At 40.4% G+C, this 24973-nt stretch overlaps 1 protein-coding gene across 8 annotated transcripts in view; it reads right to left on the reverse strand.

Moving 5' to 3' along the window:
- The window catches only part of TIAM2 (TIAM Rac1 associated GEF 2), a 168968-nt gene that overhangs the window by 24766 nt on the left and 119229 nt on the right, over nucleotides 1–24973 (reverse strand). For 4 of the 8 annotated variants that reach the window (XM_066179047.1, XM_066179046.1, XM_066179048.1 and 1 more), the window contains one exon: nucleotides 6459–6562. In XM_066179047.1, coding sequence (XP_066035144.1) covers nucleotides 6459–6562 — 104 coding nt within the window. Of the gene's footprint in view, nucleotides 1–3872; nucleotides 4057–6458; nucleotides 6563–12130; nucleotides 12283–17519; nucleotides 17536–20874; nucleotides 21932–24973 lie in introns of those variants that run through there. The other 4 variants (XM_066179051.1, XM_066179053.1, XM_066179050.1 and 1 more) reach the window with 4 other exon arrangements.

Raw genomic sequence — 24973 nt, forward strand, 5'->3', positions numbered from 1 at the left:
CCAAGCTTTTGGATGTCATCAACTGGTAAAGAGAAGTTTTCATGATTAAAATAAAGGAAAAATCCTTAATGTCCTATGGATGCTGAGTAAACCTTCAGGCAGGCAGCTCTCCTGCAATTAACGACATGCTGCACAAGTGGGAACTGCCTGGGCAATGCACAACAGAGCTAATGAGAAGCCATCACAACATTCAGCTGGAATTGCCTCCATGCAAGAAGTGGGTTTGGGGCTCTGTTGAGCTTCTGGTCATTTCTGCTTGGTTTTCTTTAAATGGAGCTCAACAACTGGTGTTTACTTGGTTAGTACTAACATTCCCTTTCCAAGATTTTTGATTTTTATAGTCTGCTTAACAAAATTATTTCACATACACTTCTTATACAAGCAGTCAGATTCGTGATCCCATACTCATGTCTGAGAGTGATGAGTGTCATCACCAGATCAAAATAAATAAACGAACCACCATATATATATTATATATAATACATATGATCCATATAATAAAATAGGATTACATTTACCGACAGTGGCAGTAAAAAGCAGTTGAGTGTGTTTTGGGTAACAGTGCCTTGAACTACTCCAAAACGTATCTGCTACAGATCACAATGTACAATGTTTTCTAGGTGATAAATCATAGGAATACATCATTCCTAGCATCCACCTGCATTCTTCTGGAAGACAAAATACCATTCAAATCTTCCACCAACATTGAACAATTGCATGAATTTTCTGTTGCGATTGGACTGAAGGTATGAGTAATGATTACTAGCTACTTTCCACTCCTGCCATTCTATGGCAACTGCCACAGTTACCCCCTTCCTCTCTCCAAAAATCAAACCATGCTTTTTTTCTTTAACAACTGAGCAATCAGACCAGCAATCTCATGTTCATGAAAATGACCAAAACATTTTCTCTCATCCAGGTTTGAAGCTAGACCGCAATGTATATTGTATCTAATTTTTACCCTTAAATTATTCTGCATCAGAAGTTGATGACCGTGGTCATACTACTAATGGAGGGTTTTTGAAATCAGCTTTAGAGATTTTGAAGACAAAATATTAATGTCTTTGACTTAGGAAAACCACCCCAGTCGTGGCTATGTTGTGTATACAAGAAGCCAAAATCACAAAAGGCAGCAAACTCTTTACAATACTCACTAATTTTTATTACAGAAATAGCTCAGTGAAATCAGCTAATAGATCACAGAGTGATTTCCTGTTTGAAATCCCAACACATGTATTTTGCATGTGTTGAAAGCACTGTTTTGGGAAGCTTCCTAAGGTAGCTGCATGACGTAGAACTCGGAAGATGGGTTTGCTTTCTGACCCAGTCTCTCTCTGCATTCACACCTCCTGGGCACCATCAGATATGCAACTGAACTGCTCAATTGCACATATCCTTTTGATTGGAAGGGCTACATAAAACCCCTGAACAGTTGCCCAAGTCAGGCATATGTGCATGTTGGCTCCTTGAACAGGAAAAGTGGCATTGCATGCAGGAAGACCAAAAACCAGATTTCTCACCATGGATCCAGACATGCTGACTTCATGGACATGTACTTCTCACTGCACTGGCAAGTGCAAGAATGACCACAATTGGCATCACAGTAAACAGAACACACAAGCTTCAAAAACACTGGAAGGATGATTTGATATTAATTACATAGGAAACTCAAGCATCCAAAAACAAGGCTTCTGAAACACACAAGGACATATTGTTTTCTACCTTCTTTTTGTCTGCTATATCTGTAAAAATGAACATTTCAAGTAAGGCCATCATATTGACCTGGACCTCATCCCCATGAAAAGCTGAAAGCATTTGATGAAAATACTCCCTCCTGCAGGAGATGCAGATTTGTGTTTGCCAAAGGTGTCATGAACTCTGCTGATGAAACTTGCCACAAAGTCTCATTTCCTTTTCAGATGAAGGAAAAGGGAATATGGTCATCAAACAGGAGGGGAAGATGAATCATTTGAGATAATCTAAATAAGCTCAAGCTAGGGAAAGGTCTTCTAGGATTTTTAACCGTAACTTCTGTTCATAGCATTAAAAATGGTATTCTCAAGGAAACAAAAATGGTTTTTGTCTCTGCAGCGTATAGAATTTTTACTTCTTTGTTATTAAGACATGATAGGGATAGATTTGTCCTCATATACACACACTCATGCATGATCAATAACCCCTGCTGAGAGTAAAGTGACTATTTCAAGAGGCAACAGCAAAGGCAATTTCCCCAAGTTTCTATATTCAACTTATTCCCAGGACCAATTTTATTTCATTGTTTGAAAGAAATACAGGAGCATGTCAAAGCCTTACAAAATGAAACCAGTTGGCCATTCTTTAAAAAGCCAATTCTTGTTAACATTCAAAGTTTCTCACACAGCAGCTTCCATTTCTGCACCTGCAATGTTAATTTTTGAAGATGCCACCATAAAACCACTCTGCATTCATTGACTGTTTCTATAATGATTAAAAGCCATCACACTAGCTATTTTTACTGCAGCTCTCGAATTTCTTAAAGACCTCTAAGACACAGCTGAGGATATAATGAAGTTATGTGAAATATTTGCAGAGAGTATACCCTAAGGTTTTTTCTTATGATCTGTAAAATACTTAAAGTGAAAATACATCTTCTCCTTCTCACACATGCATTTATATGAAGTTACTTCTTTATGTCTGTTAGAATTTAACAGGACTTCAGAAATTCATCTCTCTGAAGACAGTCAAAAGATTCAGAGCAACCAAAAGTCAGATCACAGCAGGTCTCTTTCTAGAGACCTTAAAATAATAGGTAATTATATGGTAAAATGTCCCCCTCTATCTATGTTTCATAAAAGGTTAATTTTAATACATTGAAAATACAAAGTAAAGATAAGCAAGTTAGTAACAGACTACTAAACCTAATCTTAAAACAAACAGTGGGCTAGAGAAAACATTTCTAGCCAATATAGTTTGCAATTAGAAATCACAAGCAGCTAAAGGAAAACTTGCAATTTTTGTTCATTCAGCTTTGTGCTACTTTGATGTACAGAGAGCTTGATTCTTGGCAACTGCCAACATGCCAGGATTTAAATGAGTACCAGGAGCACAGACAATTCGTCCTCAAAATGATTAAACACAACTAAACTTAATTACACTGACAAGCATGCTCAATTCCCAGATTTTCTCAGGTCACATACTCTTCTGTCAACAGAACATCTACCTACTCCAGAACCAAGAGCAAGGACAACATGCTGTTGCCACATAAACAGTATTTTAAAACAGTTTTAAAATGTACTGCAGCACAATGTGTAAGAAGTATAATATCTATCCCTGTTAAACAAAATTGGAGATAAGGTTAAAGATATTAAAGCACAAATGGGGTATCCCAGAGATTACAGAGCTGTCAGAACTAATGTGCATCTGGAATGGATGGTTCTTGATATACATATATTTTTAATAATATTTTCTAACTTAAGGAACAGCTTCCATTTCTGGAATGATACTAGCCTCTCTTGCCCTCCTAAATGCATTCATTTCTCAGTGTACAAAGAAAGAAAAAAAAAGGGGAAAAAAAAAGAAAAAAAAAGAAAAATAAAGAAAAATAAAAAAGAAAAAAAAAAAGAAAAAAAATCCATGAATGACTGACTAAATTAAAGCATGTTTGAATGTAGTAGACATGCAACAAAAACTTATTTCTTTGAGATTACAAGGCACTTCTGAAATGCCTCACTGTATTTTCAGTTAAGATGATGCCTAACCTTAGCTTGGTATGAAATGAAGAAAATAGCGAAAAACAGTCAAATGAAAATACTCCAAACAAGAAACTCAAAATCCAGAAATCAGACATGCAACCATTAAATCCAAAGCTTTAAGACTGTTTTTTATTTACTTACATGTTATGGGACAAAAATCAACCAAACTTCAAAGGAGCCTGCTCCCTCAGAGCCAAACAATCACATCTACACTTGCTGTCAAGTGGAAAATGAGCATCTCTAGCTGTGTCTCCCCTGAAATAATCCCAAACTGCCTGTGCTCAGAACCTCTCAGCCTCTCCTCCACAGAGCTGTGCTTACACAGCTCCTCTCCCCCATACTTCTGCAGCATCGCCTACTTGCCTACTGCACTAATGGTGTCCACAGGCGTGGGAGGTCAAGTCAGCACATGCAGGAAACAGGAGGCAAAGAGAAAAAAAAAATCCACAACCCCAAATCCAGATGCTACGCTTTTCAAGGCTGCACAATTTCATCAAACTAAGTTTTATTAGCAATAGTTATTGTTCATCTGGTGAGCAGTCCCAAATCACAGCTATAAAAACAGAAATCATTTTCATTCCTGTTATACATAATCACAAAAGCACATACAATATACACCACCTGAACTTAACTGTTAGGTTTGGGTTTTCTTTACTTCTACATCTATTGGAGGTATCAAAAGGGTCAGACAGAAAGCTCTGACGGTAATAGGCACCCTCCAACAGAAAGACAGCAATCAATTACAAGCCATTTGCAGAAATTGTAGAGCTGTCACAGACTCATTTACAGCTGCAGTCCAAGTCAGACTGCCTCTGATTGCAGGCTGTTTTCCACCCTTGTATCTATAAAACCAGGACAGCCTCAGATAATTTTTAAAATGACACTAGCAGACCCGCATGTCAGCTCAAGAAGTGAACTGCAATACAGAATGGGCAATTACTTCAGCAAATCATGCAAAAGCCCTAATAACTGCTGAATTTGACAAATTTGAGGCTGGAGGGAGGGCAGGGAGCAGACTCGTCCATTTTCCCCTCTTTTCCTGAGCTTTAATTGCAGCATGTAATTTAGAGCATTGGAGCAAATTTAGTGCATTAAAAGCAACAACTAATGTACATCAACTGTTCTCTGTGTATTTAAATCCTTGGAACTCTCCCTAATTTCCTGGCACCTGGTGTATTTGACACAGGCAGTCAGGACTGACTTTGTTCTTCTGCTAAAGCAAAGCTGATGCCCCAGAATCTCCTCCTCTCCAGCAGGACAGAAGGTCAGCATTTATGCACTCCACACAGTGCACGAGGAACACTGCATACTCCGGGTGAGTAGGACATCCCAAGGCATTCAGAGGAGCCTGGCCTGGTGCAAACAGCCAGCAAAGCATCCTAAGCCTTGGGGTCACCTCTGCTGTTCTCCCACAAAGATCCCCACCCCTAAGCCAGGCAGAAGTCCTAAAACAGCAGAGCAGAGAAACCCACAATACTCCTTTCAAGGGAGCAATGTCGTAAGGGGAGAAAATCCAGTTTGTTCTTGTCTGGCTGCAAAGACTTTGGGGAAGCATAAGCAATCATTACACAGGAAACAGATCATCTCTGTGGGAATCCCCTTGTGCAGCAGGAGATGGGCTGAAGACCCACAATCACTGGGCTTCTCCTTACTCTCTAGGGAAAGGGCATAAAATCACTTATATAAGACTGAAGTAGGTTACAAAGTAATTAATAAAGATGAACAGCTCCTCTCAGTAGGCATAGTTAGTGGCACAATGTATTTTCCCTATTCCAGTCTTATGAGTTTTTACATTCTGTCTCATCTCTACCAATTTTTCATATAACCTAGCATAAGACAGTAATATATTCCAGAACCATAAAAAATCTAACGTCATTCCTGTTATGCAAGAGTGCTAACACAAGCGTTATCACAAATTTGCCTGGAGATACAACCAACTCATCAACAGAATTTAAAAACACGTTTCTGTTGTCAGAATGGCAATGTCAGGTAAAATCATGGCCACCAACACAAAAACACTACCCACACTTGCAGTTGGGAGGTTCAAAACAACATGCACTTGAATTGGACACATGTTGCAATTTGCCTGATTCAGAGCAAAACGGACCAAAAGCTGCACTTCAGAGATCAGTGCATTTGAAGGTGGGCAATAATTCTAGGCATTCCTGCCTCAGCCCCCAAAGTCTGGGCTGAGAAAAGGAAAACCATTAGTGCAGCCAAGTCAAACAGAAACTGCAGACATATAAAGGGTCTCCAAACTAGAGAGTGGCAATCACTGTCTCTCAAACACCGCACCTCTCCAAGTCTGTAGCCCAGTTTAAAACTACTGACATTGTATTGCTATGGTCACTGCAATACTAACAGTAAGCCCTGGAAATAGCAGCAAAAAAGAAAAGACAAAATAACTGAATCAAATAGAAAGCTGCAGCAGCTTTACTGTTCTCCGCAGGAACTGGGTTCACACAGACAAATGAATTTGACAAGTCTCCACCTGCTTGCCATTTGCCCCCATCACACTGCTCCTGCAGATGCAGCAGCTGTGCTGTAGATGCTGACCTGTCAGGGTGGCCTCAAGATACTAAAAGGCCAAGTACAGCTAAGATACATAAATTTTTTTATCAAATTAATGCCATCATATATTAAATTCCTTCCAACAAAATGCAGAGCATTAATGCTACAACACTGCCTTTTGGTTCATAAGGATTATTGTGTCAAGCATTTTCTTACCCTGAAGGGTGGATCAGTCTTCTCCCTGTGTGGCACTTGGTCCAGAGTGCCATCAGTACTGCTCCTTTTCAAATTGGATGTGACGTCAGGCACATTACTAAAGTCTGCATTTGAAATAAAACACATAAATAAATTAGAGGGTTATAGGACAGAAACAGGAAAAGTATTTGCTCTTACCTGCCTACACTTTCAGTGTCTAGTACAATTACACCAGCAGGAGAGAATCACAGAATCAATTAGGCTGGAAAAAACCTCTGAGACCACTGAGTCCAACTTACGACCTAACACCAACATGTCAACTAGACCAGGACACTAAGTGCCATGTCCAAAAGAAATACAAAATTTGCAATCATCTCCACCCCTCAGAAAACAATGGGAGACGTCAAAGAAAGGAGCAACTAAGCCTCGAAACTCTGCTTTACAAACAGCAGCTGGACATCAGAGACTATCTGAAGCAATGTGCATATCTGATCTACCAAAATAAACCTAACGCTCTTGCTAACAGCATGCTTTTGAAGGCAGCACTATCTATAATCAGCACACTCTGTGCTGAGACAACCAGTGAAGATTATTAAATGTACTCAGCAGTTCTCCATGGATGAACACACCATTGTTTGACATGACTTAGTCCTGAATCCTTTAAAGATTTAGGAAGAAAAGAGAATTATACTCTGGAAGAAACACCATAATTCATAATACAGACACAATCCCTTCTTTTTGCAAATAGTTTACCAATTTTCTCAAGTTTGGAGTCCATCTACACAGTAGCTGGCACAATGCAAAGACCAGAGGCAGCACTGCCCTGCTCTGCTTACTGACAGGCTGTAGCTTTCAGTAGCATTTACATTTAAACTCAAGAGCTATCCAACAATGCTTAGCGTTCATATAAAAATTATGTTCTTTCTCTTTGTATTTCCTCAATTGGCTGCTGAAAATCTGCAGAGCTGTTCTATTGGAAATTCTAATTAAAACTCCTAGAAGTGAAGAAGTGATTTTTGATCTGCAGCACTATCAATCCACGTAGCTGAAAATTATAAAGCAACCACCAAATTTAAAAAAAAAAAAAAAAGGAAAGGAAAAAGGATTTTCAGCAACCTCAGATGGTAAAACAGCAATAAAATAAAAGGGGGTTAAAATTTGTTGCTTTGTTTCCTAGCCTTTAAGCCTCCAGAGTATAATTCACACCACATTACCATGTTTTCAAACTCTTTCTCAACACCTACAAATGCTGGAGATTTATTTTTAAGTGAAAGGTAAGTTTCTTATTTAATCACTGACACCAGCAACTGAAATGGTAATTAAAACAAATACCACCCATCTCGCAATAAAATCATGACAGCTGGCAATAAAGAAATTGGGAAGGACAGCAGAATTTAGCTGCCTGAGTGTTGCTGTTGTCCTGTCCATGCAGAGCAGGACCAGCTCCTTTCAGAAAGAATTGACCAACATGGATGGAAGCAGAGAGGAAAATGGGAATTTTAGGCCCAAAAGAGCACCTTGCAACCCACAAGGAGCCTTCTGGGTAAGACAAAACCTGGCTGATAGAGGCAAATCAGAAAAAGACGCACAAATAACTCAGCACAATGTCAACTTGGGTTTTTCTATAGGTTATTAAGGAGCTCAGGTCAAGCTTAGCATGGAGGCTGACATTTTCCACACACATGCCAAAGACTTGACCACTTTCTCATTTCCCTATGCCTGCAGGAACAAGGTCTCGTCATTTTTCTCCCCTCCGGCTTTTTTACCTTCTCTCAGAGTCAGGTGTGGCTCCTGATATGTAAGAGCCTGTGTAACATGCAATACCCCAGGAGTTATCACTTTTGCAGAAAAAACACTTTTTATGCAACTCCACTCCAGCTATCCAGTGTCTTTAGGACCTTAAGAAAGAGTCTGTTTATTTTATTATGTCTATTTATTTTATTATGCTTTTACCTCTCTTCCTCCACTAACCCTGAATAATTTTCCCTTTTCCTCTGGACTTTTAAAGCAATTTTGAGACTCTCTTCTGTATATGAGTACACGATTGCCTATTGACTTCGACCATTGTAAACTCCTGGGTAAGCCAACCCCTAAAACTTAAATTGACTGTTAACAACATTTTCTTCAGGGTAAGGTGATGCCAAGGATATTATTTCCTATTGTTTGCCAGCTGAGCTCTTTTTACTTGCCCTCTGGGTTTTAATGCCCTTCTCCCTTTCAGTATGTACCTTTTGCAAAGGCATAAAGGATCCAGAGTTTGGTCTCAGGTAGCTAGCTAGTGAGAAAAAAAATGTGTTTCCCTGATTTTACAAAGTGACCATTAAACATATTTGTCCTTTACGAAGCAGTAAAACTCAGCTACACAAGCAATGACATGAGACCATAAATGTGGGAAGAGGAAAATAGGGTAAAACAATCAGCAAACAACAGAATGAATCAGGATAACAACACCCAAAGTAGGCAAATAGAATATTGTACTGCCTTGTCCAGATGACCCATCTTTCCCTGCCTTCATCCTCATTTTGTTTTACCTTTGTATTCTACAGGACTGTCAGAGGTAGGTCTATATAGTCTTGCCCATTTTTATAGCATTTGCTGTTGGCAGAATGAGCTGCTGACTATGGAGAAGCAACAGTAAATGTTATTTTAAACAGCAAAACCTAAAAAAAGTTACAGGGAAAGAATCCAAGGTGAAAAAAGACATCCTACTGCATCCTGCATTGTATGCAGAACTAACATGGCGGGGGAAGAAAGGAAGGAAGGAAGGAAGGATGTATGGGTTGTTGATCAGTTTAGCATCCACATCCTGTCTCCTCTTTCTTCTTTTCCTGTGGAAGGGGATTTCCTTTGGATCTGCTCCTACAGACTATTCCCAAAAAGCATAGAAGCAGCAATATCAGCTGCATAGCTCACCCCCCCACCCCAGCCCCTCATCTCAAAAAAAAAAAAAAAAAAAAAAAAAAAAAAAAAAAGGTAGTATTACCCTAGAGAATAGGTAATTACAAATGCAAAGCTTAAGGACACGAACATAGCAAAAAGTTCATCCAGTGATAAGTGGAAGGGGACTAGCAAAGTCAAACCCTACAAAATGTATTTTCTTTAAATATTCAAATTTGGATTTAGCTCTACAATAGAATTCATTTTATCAAAGATGTTCACAAATAGTAACGTGAAAGTGTTCTTTTACAGGCTGGATAAATGCTATTTCTTTCAGGTAAAACTAGCAATAAAACTGTATAGAATATGCCCAAAATGATGAAAGATGCTATCACTGTGCAAGTACAATTTTTTTCCAGTATATAATATTCTGGTTCTTTGCTGGACATGAGGATGGAAAAGTATGCAAGGAAATATATGTTCCTAAAAATCATTGAAATTGAAGGTCAAACTAGCACTGCCAGGCTTTTAAAAATCATTATTAAAAAACAAAGAAATAAACAAACAAATAAAGCCCAACAAAAACCCCACAAAATCCAAAATTCTGATGTTACTAGAATTGTGTTTCTCTCTACTTTAAGAAAAAATGGAATACTTCATTGAAATCATTGCTTTAGAGGCTTTCCAGCATAGTAAATGGTGAATGTATCATGGCTAAATCTGCCCATACAGCTCCGTTACAGTAGTACATTTGATTTATTCTACTGACATGGTTGTGATAAAACTGTCTGGAAGAAAAATGGGACTGATAATAATGAGTTTAACAAAACATGGTTTAAATTGTTTAACATATTTTTTTCTCTGCTGCAGTACAGCTCTCTGTCCTTTTTATATACACACTCAAGCTTGGTGAGTTGAAATGTTTACCCCTTCCAGCTGGGATACAGGAACCTCTGGAGGAGATACTTTTTTCCTGTCTAGCAGATAGGAGTGTCTCCAGAAAAGAAAATCCTAAGTCAGCATGGTGGGTTGACCCTAGCTGGACACCAAGTGTCCATCAAGGCAGTTCAATCACTCCCCTCCTCAGCAGAGCAGGAGAGAGAAATATTATGAAAGGGTCATGGGTTAAGATAAGCACAGGGAGAGATCATTCACCAGTCACTGTCACAGGCAAAACTGACTCAACCTGGGAAAATTAGTTTAATTTAGTAGTAATCAAATCAGAGTAGGATAATGAGAAATGAACCCAAATGTTAAAAACACCTTCTCCCCACTCCTCTCTTCTTCCCAGACTTAACTTTGCTTCTGATTTTCTCTCCCTCCTTCCCCTGAGCAGCACAGGGCATCAGGGAATGGGGAACTGTGGTCAGTTCATCACACGTCTCTGCTGCTTTTTTGTCCTCATGGGGAGCACTCCTCACACTCTTCCCATGCTCCAGTGTTGAGTTATCCCACGGGACACAGTTCTCCCTGAACTTCTCCAGCATGACTCCTGCCCACAGGCTGCAGTTCCTCATGAACTACTCCACCATGGGTCCCTCACACAGGGCACAGGCCTTCTGGAACAAACAGCTCCAGGGTGGATCCCCCACGGGGTCACAAATCCAGCCAGAAAACCTGCTCCAGCGTGGGCTTCCCATGGGGTCACAGCCTCCTTCCTGCATTCATCTGCTCTGGTGTGGATCTTCCACAGGCTGCAGGTGGATCTCTGCTCCACCATGGTTCTCCATGGGCTACAGTGGAACTCACCATGGTCTGCACCAAGGCCTGCAAGGTCTGCTCCAGAACCCAGAGCATGTCCCAGCCCTTCTTTCTTCACTGACCTTGGTGTCTGCAGAGTTGTTTTACTCAGATATTCTCACTCCTCCCTCCAGCTGCAAGCATGCATGGGTTTTTTTTTCCTTCTTCTTAAATATCCCGGAGGAGTTACCACCACTGCTGATGGGCTCAACCTTGGCCGGTGGTAAGTCCATATTGGAGCCAGCTTGCACTGGGAAGCATCTAGAAGCTTCTCACAGAAGCCACCCCTGTAGCCTCCTGCTACCAAAAACTTGCCACACAAACCTAATACAATCAGCTTGTTGAAAACAAGGAAAGTACTAACAGCCAAGGAATGCTAGGATTCCCAGAAAAGCACAGGGGGGAAAGAGTACCTCTCTGTGAAAAGCTTAAACTACATCACATGGAACGGATACTAAATACTTTTCTTGGTTTCAAGCAAAGAAGCACCAAATGCTAGGAACACACTCAGCACCTTTAGCTACCAACAGCATCACCAAAGAATGCCATTACTCCTGCAATGTTGTGTCTTGCTGGCAGGCAGGTAAGTGACTCAATCTTTCAAGAGGTTATAGTGTAACCACTAAAAACTGAGAGAAAACACACTTCTTAATTCATGTTCCTCACTGCTCAACATTCAATTAAAAGCAGGCACAGAGCACACAGACGGGACAGTTGGTTTGAAAAACAAACACACACAACATATCCAAGAGTTCTGTGTGCCTACGGGAATGTTTCTTCCCATGTTGATGCAGGGATACACATAGAAGTGGCGAATGTGGAAGTTATTCATGTGTTTGTGATCAGTGAGGTACAATGGAAACTCATCATCTAGCAGATGTGTGAGACAATAATAATCTCTGCTGCAATCCCAGCCAAGAATCCAAAGGAAATCAACTGGAAAACATCAACATCGACCATCCGGCAATTCATTTACCATAAAGAAGCCATCAGCAAATGCAAATGTCACTTATCTCTCTTCTTCTGTTTAATTAACGAAGAAGCCTTAATTACTTTCAAGTCAGAGATGCTCTTACCAGTGTAGCTGCTCACTGCAAAGGCAAAATCATCATGAAGAGACAGTAGGAACTGAGGATCCTGTGTCTTTATTCATAGTTCTCTTTTCATAATGCATCAGAACTTGTTCCATTTCAGACTGCTCTCACTGATTTTAAAAAATGCCAAATAACCATCACAAGCATGTCAAGTGTTATCAAATGTCAAGCACTGTGTAGGTGGTGTAACCACCTCTTTTTTCAAGCTATGGCAAGAAGGAGTGTTTCCACCTGCCACTCCAAAGACAATGATAAATTGAATAAAAATTCCTTCTACATCTACATGAGAAGACAACACAGAAAAACTAAATGTAATCAGTCTCTCACTTGAAAACAAACTAAGACCACTGCAGGGCATCATTTTCAGATCTGTGAGGAGCAGCAGCTCTGTGCACTACTTGATAACTGTCCTCAGCTGTACAAGAGAGAGGGCAAGAGAGATGAAGTCACATGTTTTGTCGGAATCAGGCGAGGGAACTGCACCCAGGCATGTCTCAACTTAGATAAGATGCTTGATTAAGTTAGCAGCTGTGAATCTTTCCTGGTATCCCTGACTTCACCTGATCCACTTACCACATCACCAAACATTCACTTCAACAAACAGATTCTGAGTCTAAAGGCCATGGTAAAGCCAGTCCCATAGGGCTTGGCTGAACCAGGCTGAAATATGTCTGTAATCAACAAGGGTTAGTAAGGCAGGACAGCAACTAATGATCAGAAAATTACTATTTCTGAGATGGGTGCAAGCCATACTGCACTCGAGCAGCTGAGCAGAGGACTGAACTTTAGCTCTCAACATAAAAAACTTGGTATATGAAATTGAAACTCAGGAGCAAGGATTTTAATGAATTATTCAACTGATGATGGGGAAAAGAGGATGAGGTTATACAGCTGGTGATAAACATCCAATAGCTATGTTTAAAGAAAGAATGTGAATGCTGGGGTAATCTAATTTTGGAAAATACAAATCTATAACCTATGTAGTAACCTTAGGCTTTCACAATAAAGTCAAGGAAAGAAAAATTAGAAATGTGAAGATAAATGGAATTTAACATATACACATTATGGATAAGCAGATTGTGTCAAACTAATCTGACATCTGCCTTTAATAAAATATTTTTAAAGACAAAAATAAAGGATAAAAATAATCGTCTGGAAACTTTGTTTTAAAAAAAAGAAAGAAACAAGAAGCTTTTATAATATCCCAAGGGAAATTGTTAGCCAAAATTAAAAGGATAGGAATTAAAACAAGACAGAAGTGGCTAACAGATAAGATGAGAATAGATTTGTGTGAATTAACTCCTAGGCCTGGGAAAGGCTAGATTGTAGATTTTGTCCAAGGTGGGTTTAGGGACTAATTTTATTTGATATTTTCATTATTTATCTCAAAGAAAGTACAATACTAAGTACTCCAATTAAATACTCAGATCATTCAAAGTTAATACAGAGCATTAATTAGGAGCATGACTTGAAATGCATAAAGGAGATGTGGATGACCTTGAAGATGAAGGCACAGTCCTAGAATGAAATCACATGGAAGAGAGTTTCAGGGACCTGTACGAACCATTGCTTCTATAACTCATGAGTTGGAAACATGAAAGAAAAATGTGCAAGTCTGGAGAAGGGGTTGACAGCACATAGTTGTGAGCTAGAGCTACTTAAGCAATGGCCAAGGCCAGCAGATACTGATCAGTCATTACACTGGCCAGGAATATGTCTATGCTGGCAATTAGAAGACTGGCTTTTAACCATCACACAAATAAATTTCAGGAACAGACTTACCTAGGCACAAAGAATGCAAGCAATCTATTTTTAGAATGGAATAGGATGAATGTATCAATAGGGTTGTCCAAAGCCATAAAACCCAGAGGATTGGACATGCTGAGTCTGGAAATTCCTTCCTATCCTGGGTTCATCTATCACCAGCATAGCACAAATATTACACAGATACATTCACACGTAATACAGGTACACAGGTTAAAATAGCCAGAAGCCTCTGTCTCTTCAGCAGAGCACAAGAAATATTTCAAGTTTCATTAATATTGGTGCTTTAAAATCCTTGCAAAGAATGTTTATGACTAAGAGAGAACATTTACATCACAAGTGCATGTGGGTTATGAGCCCCGACAGTTTTTCTACCCCAGTTTCTTGCTGACTCCAGCTCTGATGTTCATTAACTTCTCCACTGCAACAAACCGATCATTTTCTTGTTTGTAGATCTCTGCACTTAAAAGGGAAAGAAAACTCTCACTTCCTGTCCTCTCTGCTCCAGTTTTTAATCTGCAATAGTTTGACGCTGTAGATATATTGGCATTCCAGAAGTTATCAAGGGCTTGGCCTAGTCTGTAAAAGACTGATATCCTGACCTCAGATCAGAGCAACTGACAGCATTTTTTAAACGCTGGTATTGTCCAGTGATTTCAGACAGATGATACAAAACAGCAATAAAGTGGGCATCAACTTACTTCTGAGAATAGTAATATGAATTTTAGCTTGAAAAAAAAATAGGATCCACAACAGTAAAGGATTGCAGGAGGTCCAGACTGTCCACTAGGAAAGAATGTATTCAATATTTTCCCTAATTCCCAAATGTTCCAGAAACCACCAATAAAAACATAACACAGCTGATCTTCAGCATGTAGGATATTCTCCCACTCCCTGTTACAGAGAGTTTCCATAATTGGCTGTATGGTTTATCTGGAAATGAGATATTACATTTGAGTAATAAAGTTAAGCCAGGTGTTTGGAAAGATGCATTTTTCATTGTTGTGCAAATTCGCCAGCCTGATCAGTTAATTATGATAAGCTTACAGTTCTCATATTTTTCTAGCCAATGTTACTATCAAGAGAAAAGTAAACTTTCAAGAGAAGATAACAAATATTTCCAAATTCCCTAGTGCAAATAATACCAAAGTCTGAGCCAACTCTCAGAAAGGAACAAAGCTTTGGTGGTCTTCATGTCTTCAGATTTACTGAAAAACAGGGAGTGGTAAGTGAACCATTCCAGCACTGCCTGGAGAAGATAAATATCAGCATAATGAGCTCTAAAAATGCTCCCTCAGGGACCAGCACTCAGCTAAACAGTTCAGCCTGGCAGGTAGCATGCGTGTTGTGTGCTTATTTCTTTCGGTTTTATACAACCAAATATATTTCAGGTTTTCAACAGTATATTTATTCTTCTGTAATCAAGTTGAAAAAAATAAATCTGTAAGCATTTCCTCTGTATCCTTTTCCTTTCTGAAAACCTTCAAGAAATCTTTCAAAAAGTAACAGTTGATCCAAAGGAATTTATTGAATGGCTTTCAAGAGACATTCTCACAATCTCTGTTAAAGAAGGCATCCAAGTTTTACCAGAGAGATGAAGGGTTCTGGGTTCACTAGTTCACCTAGGAATAACTCGTATGTCCTGCTTATGTGAGGATAAGTCCTTTCAGTTCTTTGGCTCATGTTATCCCCTGGGATCAGCATGGAAGGGGCACCCACGAGTTAGTATGTATTACAGAGCCCACACAATCTCTACAGCCCTTTAGATTTTTCTCTAGGTTGCAAAGAACACAATAACTATGGGCAGGAAGAAGAAAAGCAATAGAAGATTCCATGGAAGATTCATTAACTGTCCCACAATGGCCATTTGCACTGGAAAAATTGCTAGCAAAAGTGAGGAGGGTCTAGAAGATGAAGTTGTGGGGATACACCCAGGTAAGTTCAGTGAAGTAGTGATACAAGAGGACGCTGGAGTTTCTGTTCCAACCCTTCATGATGTTCCAGGTTTTCCATCATGAAGGCCCACGTCTGGGTAAACATCAAGAGGTGTTTGGAGACATAGAATTCTTCAAGGCCTTCAAGTAAAAGCAGGGTTTTTTTTTTTTTCTCTAAACAATCTTTGGCCAGAGAAAGATTATTAGAAATTTGGTGATAAGTCAGCTGAGGAAAAATTCGAAGACCATGACACAAGAATGATCCAGCTCGAGTAACAAGTGGAGATCTAATATCCACCTAGGAAAAGTGGACTAGAAGGGCCTACTTTACCTAATTATTCATCTATTTCCTCTGCATGTCATAGTAGCAAATAAATAAATCAGTTTTTTGAATGCTTACATCCTACTAGTACAAGCCTCACCATATGAAAAATGGCTGCTACACACTGAGCTTATTTATGAGGAGTTTTTATGGTCACATTTGATTTCTAGACTGAAAACTGTCTCTAGGTAACTTTTGCATTAAGAAAACAGATTTTTAAGACAAGGTAGGTAGATTGCAGCCACAGATGAGAAATGTCCATGGAAACACATCATATTCTCTACCACTTCAAGCTGAAAGCCAAAGCAATTTGGTTCACTTTTTATCTTCATTGAGGTTCTCAACGGATTTGGGCCAGAGACTGAGGTATCATGGACCCCAAGTACAGATTCTTATTAATCTCCAATTAAATGAGTGTTCCTGTTAGCTCAGTTCATGGAATCTGTGTAAGTTTTTAACTATTACACAGTCCCAGTTCATTTTTTCCCCACAGCTGGTACTCACAGCATTCATTCCAAAGCTGGAGTAAATCCATATTTATTTGCAGGCAGTAATTGAGGTTACTAACTGTGCAGTGCTTTACAGCTTTCACACTGCTTTAACCAACAGTTAAAAAGATAGTGAAACATTAAATTTATTATCAATTCAAAACCACCTTCCTCTCTCTGCCTAGGAAATTTTCAAGTTCTTCTGAAAGCTTTTGAACTAACTTCAGATAACAGCTAGCTCAAATTCTCATAGCTAAATTATCGTGACTTGAATCTACTAGTAAAAGTAACTTCAGTCTCTAAAAAACTGAACGTCAGAAAGACACAAATAAAAATAACTGAATTTAGTAATTCAGAAATTATTAAATCTCTGTAAGATATTTTGGCTTTTGTCACTTTTTAGTGGTCTGGATGTTTTGCAGCCTATTTTGGGACTGGCTAGAAGCTATACTCTCAGGTTAGCTTCAAGTGTAGCTGGACACTTATTCAGGAATCCTTTCCATATGTTAAAATCTGGGAAGAAAATTAGCATACAGCTGTCATAACATCAGATTTCCTAGACAGGATTCTTGAACACAGAATTACTACAGGCCTGTCACTAACTAGACTAATTGTTACCAAACAAGACATGCAATTACAGACCAGCCAAGAAGAATCCCTTCATGGCCCCTCTCATCCATATGTTTTAGCTTCAGGGAGCAAACTGTGAAACATCAGAAGGTGCTTTACATGCTTCCCAATGTACAATGCAACCAGGCTGCTTCTATTTGAATATGTGATACTGCCTAGACACAGAGAAATTCCTACTTCTGGCTAGGATCTGAAATTATCAAGCAGGACAAGTCTTTGTCCTTTGTTCTCACCCTTCAGTGAGGAAAGTGACACTTCTTCTTTTAACATTCCACATTTTCAAGTATAGAAAAAGGCAGTATGTTCATGCAAATATTCTTGTACCATACAGCTTTCTTAAGACATTTTGGGCGACATGCTGAACGGTGGCTTCACTCCAATCAGCCACCTACTTGTACAAGTTTGACTTTCTATAGGCTGCTTTATGCCCTCTTATATTTTTTTTTTTTTCTAAATAGCTACAGAAACATCCATTTTGATGCTGGAGCAGAGTCATTTAGATTCCTTTGTCCATTAACAGCTCAGGGTGAGGCAAAGTCTTTTGACTCATTAGCTCATTAAGTTATCTATAGGAGATACAAATCAGCAACATAATAGGAAATAGCTGCCTGCACTTCTGTAGCAATGCCTGATTAGCCCCTGCATCTCAGTGGTGTGTTTCTATACGATTATTTAACATTCTAAACTTTCTCTGCCCAAGTATCTCCCAGTTGGACAGCAGTTCAGCCTTTTCAGTTTGAAGTTTAACACTTCACACCAGCTTCTCAGACTGTTACCTAAATGCATTTGTTTCTTAAGTGCCTAACAAATGCCTTCTTCCATACAGTCTCACTGGAGGCCAGTGTTAGCCACAGCTAATGCATCACCCTTCTATTCCAGTTCAACAGCTGGAGATGTGTGGCTGCAGTATGGAGAGGAAGACACAGCAGTGCCCAGGCTGGGTCCTCTACACCACCGTCCTCTCTAAGTCAGCAAAGGCTGCAACCCACTGCTGCCACTAGGTCTTCCAGGCTACAGCTGCTGGATATGCAGGGGTGCTGTCAGGAGTCCCTCTCCTTGTTTTTCCTGCTCCTGCAGGATTGTTCACATTGGGAGGCTTTGGCTGCCCCCAGAGGTAACTTGCACTGAGGAGAGCTGGGAAACAAATGGAGCTAGCCCTGCCCAGGTTCCAAGTATAGCAACTCAGCAGTAAATTTTCTTCTCCATCTCAGACTTATAGGCACAAAAGTAATGAAAACAGAAAGGGAAAAAGGAGAGGAAAAGTTACTTAATAGTTTACAAGAGTTTGTGGCTAGCTTAGACAGTTCTTATCATTACTCAACCTACCTTACCTCTGTGAAACACAGAACATCTGCTGTTTGATGTGCTTTAAATCATGCCTACGGCACTAGTCTATATGTGGATGTCTCTAACTTTATCATAATTAATAAACCTCCTTGCTATCCATATTGTCACTCTACAGAATTCAGTAGGAAGGGCAATATGATGATTTATGCCTACATGTCACTGAGCCAGAAGGTGCAGCTATACAGGGTTTAACGAAATTTACACCAGGAGAAAAAAAAAAACAAAACAAAACAAAAAACTTTGGCCCACTGACTTCACAGGGATTAAATCATAGCAGCATTTAGCAAAGCAGAACAAAATGCTCTTTCAGTAGGAAGGCACAACGAAGAGCATTTTATAGCATAAGCAATCTTTTAATTTGGTGCACACACATCTAGCAGAAAGCCAACAGGACAGTTTGTCAAGTGCCAGCAAGAGTTCATTAAACCGCCATTCTTGGGAAAGACTTGTATTGCAAAACATGCAGTAGCAAGCAACAAGTGCTCTAATGGATACAGCCTCTGAAGAGAAAAATGCTTTCTCTGAATTGATTTCTACACTGCTACAGCCCCAGGTACTGTCACGGGTCAGACCTAGCCCTTTCCCAGGGATTCTCATGATTGCACGACGAAGACACTTGTGCTCACAGCACACAAACATCTTGAAGCAGGAGCCGACCCACCACAGCTGTCTAAGACTACTGTCAACACACAGCCTGCCCCTTGTGCTTGCTCTGATGAGCATGTCCTATCACATCTATGTGGTTTCCCACTGAATTGGGCAATAAGTAAGAAAAAGAAAGCCCAGGAGAGTCATCTGTCTTCAGGCAGATAAGCAGTCATGCTGCATAGACAACTACATGTCTATTACAGAGAGGCTTTCCTAGTACATTGCCTTACACCACAAAATACTTGGTATTAGATCCACCAGGCAAGATGGAGCAATGTATGCAGATCTGCTCAACTAACAGAGATCAGGGCCCATTATCTAGCAGGACTGTGGGTATCCTTGGGACTCAAGAAGCTAAGAAGCAATATTCACCTCTTCTGAGCTCAAAGAAATTTCCTGTGAAAGAATAAAACCAGATTTCTTTGATACCTCTCACACAAAGCACAAGGAAGGAGATATCCTACAGCACAACGAAGAGAACTTATATGTTGAAACAGCATCTAGACAAACAAACTACCTTATTTGGGCAGAACTAAAAGTTATTTTAGAAATGCTTTTCAGTAAAGTTTTACTTTAGCTTACTAAATGCTTTCTGCAACACACTAAAGGCATTTACAAAAAAACTATGGGCAAATAGCAAGAAGCAGAGTGGTCTGAGCCAGTGGTCCAGGCACAGCCCCCAGCTGCCAAAGCTACAGGCCACCTTAGTGTCAACATCCTCCTAACTTTATCTCTTCTCTTAAGAAGGACACACAGGTCTTTCGGATATCTGGGGTAGGTTGGGGCTGAAAGAGGATGTACAGGGTGCTATGTGGAGAGGTGTGCACAGTGACATGCCGAGAGAGAGCTGGCAGCAGAGCCAACCTGCCTTCCTTTTCCTCCCTCACCTCAGTGGTATCTGACAAAGCTGAATGGAGCAAAGTTTTCTGGAGAAGCAGTGAATTGTAATTACACTTTACAGAGGCATGTAGAACACCTAGCAAAGTGCATTTAAAACAGAAAGTACCTTGGAATTGAATCTAAATCACTTGTTATTATTAAGGTCATATTTTTAAAATAATTTAGTCATATAAAAATTAAACTTGTGGCCAACTGATGTGCTTTGCTTCTGTGGGCGCTTATGAAGATTACAATCAGATGTTGCACATGTCTTGGAAAACAGAAGAGCCATGTTCCATGTGAGGATTCCAACCACTGATCCTCCTCCTGAAGCACTGACACTTTGCAAAAATATCTCAACGTTTAGCAGAACAGGAGCTAAAATGTAATTGCTCCTCTCCAGCACACAGCCCAGCCATTTGTCGAAAAGCACGAAGCCTGACTCTCTCCCTCCCTGACTCCAGCCATGCCTTATACAGCACAAAATAGCTTCAGCAGGAGTGACTCAAACCAGCATGTCCCAGACTACACTGCTGCCCAACCATCAATGCAAGAGGAAGGAAAGCAGACAGCAAAACCCTTGCTCGAAAGTGGCTACAGCAGTGTTCTGTGGGCAGCTCAACTGAAAGAGATCTTTCTACCTCTAAGAATAGCTCTCCTTGCAACCAGCTCTTCCCTGGTACCTGCCTGCTCCCCGCTCCTCCTCCTCCTTACCTGGCTTTGGCCCTTGTCAGAACTCTGCACCCATCAGTTCAACTCCCTGAGCCTGCGGGGCCTGGGGAGAAAGATTTCTCCTTGATTAGCTGCAGGGGCTGCAGCAAGAGCTGCTGCCAGCACAGGGGTGGGAGGAGTGCTATGGGGCCAGAGGAAGAGGAGGAGGAGCAAGCCTCCTTCTTGTCAGCAGCACCCAAGACTTCTTCACTGCTCCTGGGACTATGCTTCCAGAAAGACAGGCCAGACAAGAGCCCAGACCCTGCACAGAAGGTAACCACCCTACCCCACAGGTGAGGAGTACAACATGGAGCACAGGAACAATATGTCCATTTATTTTTTACTTTTTAATTTTCTTCTTTCCTTTGTCTTTTTTTTTTTAAAGTGGTTTCTTTCCCATTTAACTTTCTAACCCTCAGAGATGGAAGTGTTTCATCATGAAAACCTGCTAAAGCATTTCCAACCTGCCATCCCCCACCTTTTTTTTTTCCTTGCTTTTTAATTACAGAGTTCTATTTACAAATTAGGGTTGATTTCAATAGTGTCAAGTAACCCAAAACAACAGCTTTTTTTTGCAAAAACACACTTGCTGAGGAAAAAGAAAAACTGTCCAACTTTGACAGTAACTAACACTCTGCAATGGATTTTCACACCTACTAATGCTCCTACCTCCTGCCTATAACTATAGATATACCATAAACCCACACAGCTTTGCCCTAAATATAGTTTTCAATTCTTGTGCCTTCTCTGTTGTTTATTCCTCAAATATCCATGTCATCTTAAAGTGAGGCATTTTTTTCCATTTTATTTTTCTTTTGCTCCACAGCTGTAAGAACTTCAGTCCAATTTCCTCATTTTTTAATTCTACATAAATATTTCTTTAATTTCCTTGGCACTGGAGGTTGGAGCAAATTTGGTTGCTCCACGTTTATGAGTGCATTTTTTAAAAGTACATAATCTCATTTCTTTTCCAGGATAAGCTTATTACTCGCCAAGCAGCTAAGAAGCAGGAACATAGTGGTGTCACGTGGGAGATCAAGTGATACAACCACAGCAGGTCCAAAATACAGCTACAAGGGTATAACAACCTCTTGAAGAAAATGAATCATTCTCACCAAAAATTCCCTGGGAATGATTTTCAGGAGTGGCAGAATTAGTGGCTTTGGAGAAAGTCAATCACTTCCCTTCTGTACAGTAAAAGATGCCAAGGTTTGCCACAAGGTATAATTGGGTATCCTCAACACAGCAGAGTATGTAGGAAAAGGCATTCATCAGAGTTATGACAAACAGTTACAAAACTGTAAACAAATGTGGACAAACTATTATTGTCCAAGTTATATGAAGCCAGTGATTTTAAGTAAGTTCTGTTTTGCTTTTGCATGGTGGTCATCACCAACCACTAGGCAGGGCATTACAATGTGACTCAGTGCTGAAAATTCCCATTTGCTAATCGCTTTGTTAATTCTAGCTCATTAATCCTCATAGCACTCTAGATAGGGTTAATTTCTAAAATCAGGGAGGCAACAGCAGAAGCATTGAGGTATTTTAACTCCTGATAAGTACCTTCAGCCAAATTGAGCTTGATTTTTTAAAAAAGGTCCCCTCTTCCAGCACTAACTGACTTTCAAAGGTGCTACTTCAGAAAAACAGACTCAATATGGACAGGCAAATGTTAGAAATTATTTTTGATAACTGTGGCCTTAAGAGCAACTCGCTCAACTCAACCCAAGTAGACAGAACAGTAACAAACAGGACAACCAGGGGATCAGGCCCAGCTAGCAGAGGTTTAGGAAAGTCATGTCCTGCTTGAACAACCTCATCTCCTTTTATGATGAGGTGACCCAACCAGTGGATGAGGGAAGGCTATGGACATAGCCAACCTGTCTTCCAGTAAAGCCTTTGATACTCTCTCCCACAGAATTCTCCTGGAGGAACTGCCAGTCCATGGTTTGGATGAGTTCACTCTTCCCTGGGTAGATGGCTGGAAAGCTGGGCCCAGAGAGTGGTGGTGAAGGGAGTTCATCCAGCTGTAGGCCAGTCATGGGTGGTGTTACTCTGGGCTCAGTGCTGGGGCCAGTCCTGTCTAACATCTTTACTAATAATCTGGATGAGGGGATCAAGTGTACTCTCAGTCAGTTCACAGGTGACACCAGATTGGGTTGGAGTGTTTATCTGCTGGAGGGCAGGAAGGCTTTCCAGAGGGGTCTCTGGACCAGTGGGCTGAGGTTCAACAAGGCCAAGTCCTAAGTTCTGCACTTGGGTCACAACAACCCCATGCAGGGCTACAGGCTGGGGAGCAGTAGCTGCAAAGTGGCCTGGCAGAAGAGGACCTGTGGTTGCTGGTCAGCAGCAGCTGAACATGAGCCAGCTGTGCCCAGGTGGCCAAGAAGGCCGATGGCATCCTGGCCTGGATCAGCAATGGTGTGGCCAGCAGGAGCAGGGCACGGATTGTCCCACTCTACTCAGCACTGGTGAGGCTGTGCCTCAAGTGCTGTGTTCGGTTTTGGGTCCCTCACTACAGGAAGGACATTGAGGGGCTGGAGAGAGTCCAGAGAAAGGCAATAAAGCTGGTGAAGGGGCTGGAGAGAAAATCCTATGAGGAGCAGCTGAGGGAGCTGGGGGTGCTTAGCCTGGAGAAAAGAAGGCCCAGAGGAGACTTTGTTGTTCTCTACAACTCCTTGAAAGGAGGGCGTAGCCAGGTGGAGGTCAGCCTCTTCTCCCAGAGAACAATGGGACAAAAGGAAATGGCCTCAAGCTGCACCAGGGAACGTTCAGGTTGGACATCAGGATGTATTTCTCCACTGAAAGGGCAGTTAGGCACTGGAATGCTCTGTGCAGGGATGTGGTGGGGTCACCATCCCCACAACTGGATGTGGCACTGAGTGCTATGGTTTGGTTGACATGGCGGCGTTTGGTCAATCGTTGGATTCGATGACCTTTAAGGTCTTTCCAACCTTAATGATTCTGTGAATTTCCTAAAGACTAGATAGGAATTTAAGAGTCCTTGGCCTCCAAATCCCTGCTTAGATCATTAAATATCCCCTCTACTAATCTAAAATCTTATTCAATTCCTGAGTAACAGGACACAGAACAGTTAAACCCTTTATGATTATCTATTAATTCAAAGTAATGCCATTTTCTTCTGTTTCCATTTGAACTGATCAGGTGATCAGACACTAAGCACTGAATTCAATTAACATAAAAGTTCTTCTCACAAAGCTTAATTTAGAACTATTTGTTCCCTTTCAGAATAAAATAAATCTTCCTTAACTGCATTTAGCATAAAAGCAAATATACTATGTCCCTTTATCCACTAGTACTTAAAGTATAATACATACTACAGTAATCTCCTATTATAATGGAATATTTGCACAGGTTGCAAATTTATCCCCGAGGAATGAGGAATCTAGTGAATGGGCACATACATTTATTACACTGAATACTCGAGGTAATGCTGGCTTATGATATCAAGCCGACAAGCTCGATGATAGCCCTGATATAATTATGTAATTAATTAGCTCTATCATAATTTTTGGTTTATGACACTAACTTTTATGTGCCACTAGTCAATTTAATGGCATTTTAAATTGAAATAAGGCCCCTGAGAGAGATGTTACTTACTGAATCACAAATCTCGTATTCAGATTTCTTTTAATTTCAAAAGATGGCCTAATAAAATTGCTTTATAATTAAATCCATTCTAACAACTACTCCTATGTGATTCTTCCTCTTCTCCCATTTTTAATTACGAAAAAAATTCCAATCAGAAAACACTCGTCATTGTAATTTTATGCAAAAATCAGCGATCTCTTTTTGTATCTCTTCCTGCTTCCTTCACACAGCACTGCATCCTGGCTGGCTTTCCTGCAGAATTTTACTAGCATCCTCCAGAGGCAGAGCGACAAAACTGCACCTTTTACACTGTAAAGCTCATTAAATTTGCTTCTATCTTGTTTGAAAAATAGTCAAGGCGTGGGAAGAAAAGGGAGCAAAGCCCCACGTACTTTCTATTTCAGACAGACATTCATAAGTGTTCTGCTATCACAAGATGTGAATCTCCAGTGAAGTAACATCAGATAAAGGAAGGGAAGGGAGTCCATGG

Source organism: Chamaea fasciata, unplaced genomic scaffold, assembly GCF_029207755.1.
Source record: "Chamaea fasciata isolate MVZ Bird 193981 ecotype frontalis unplaced genomic scaffold, bChaFas1.0.hap1 SCAF_3, whole genome shotgun sequence".
Lineage (NCBI taxonomy): Eukaryota > Metazoa > Chordata > Aves > Passeriformes > Sylviidae > Chamaea > Chamaea fasciata.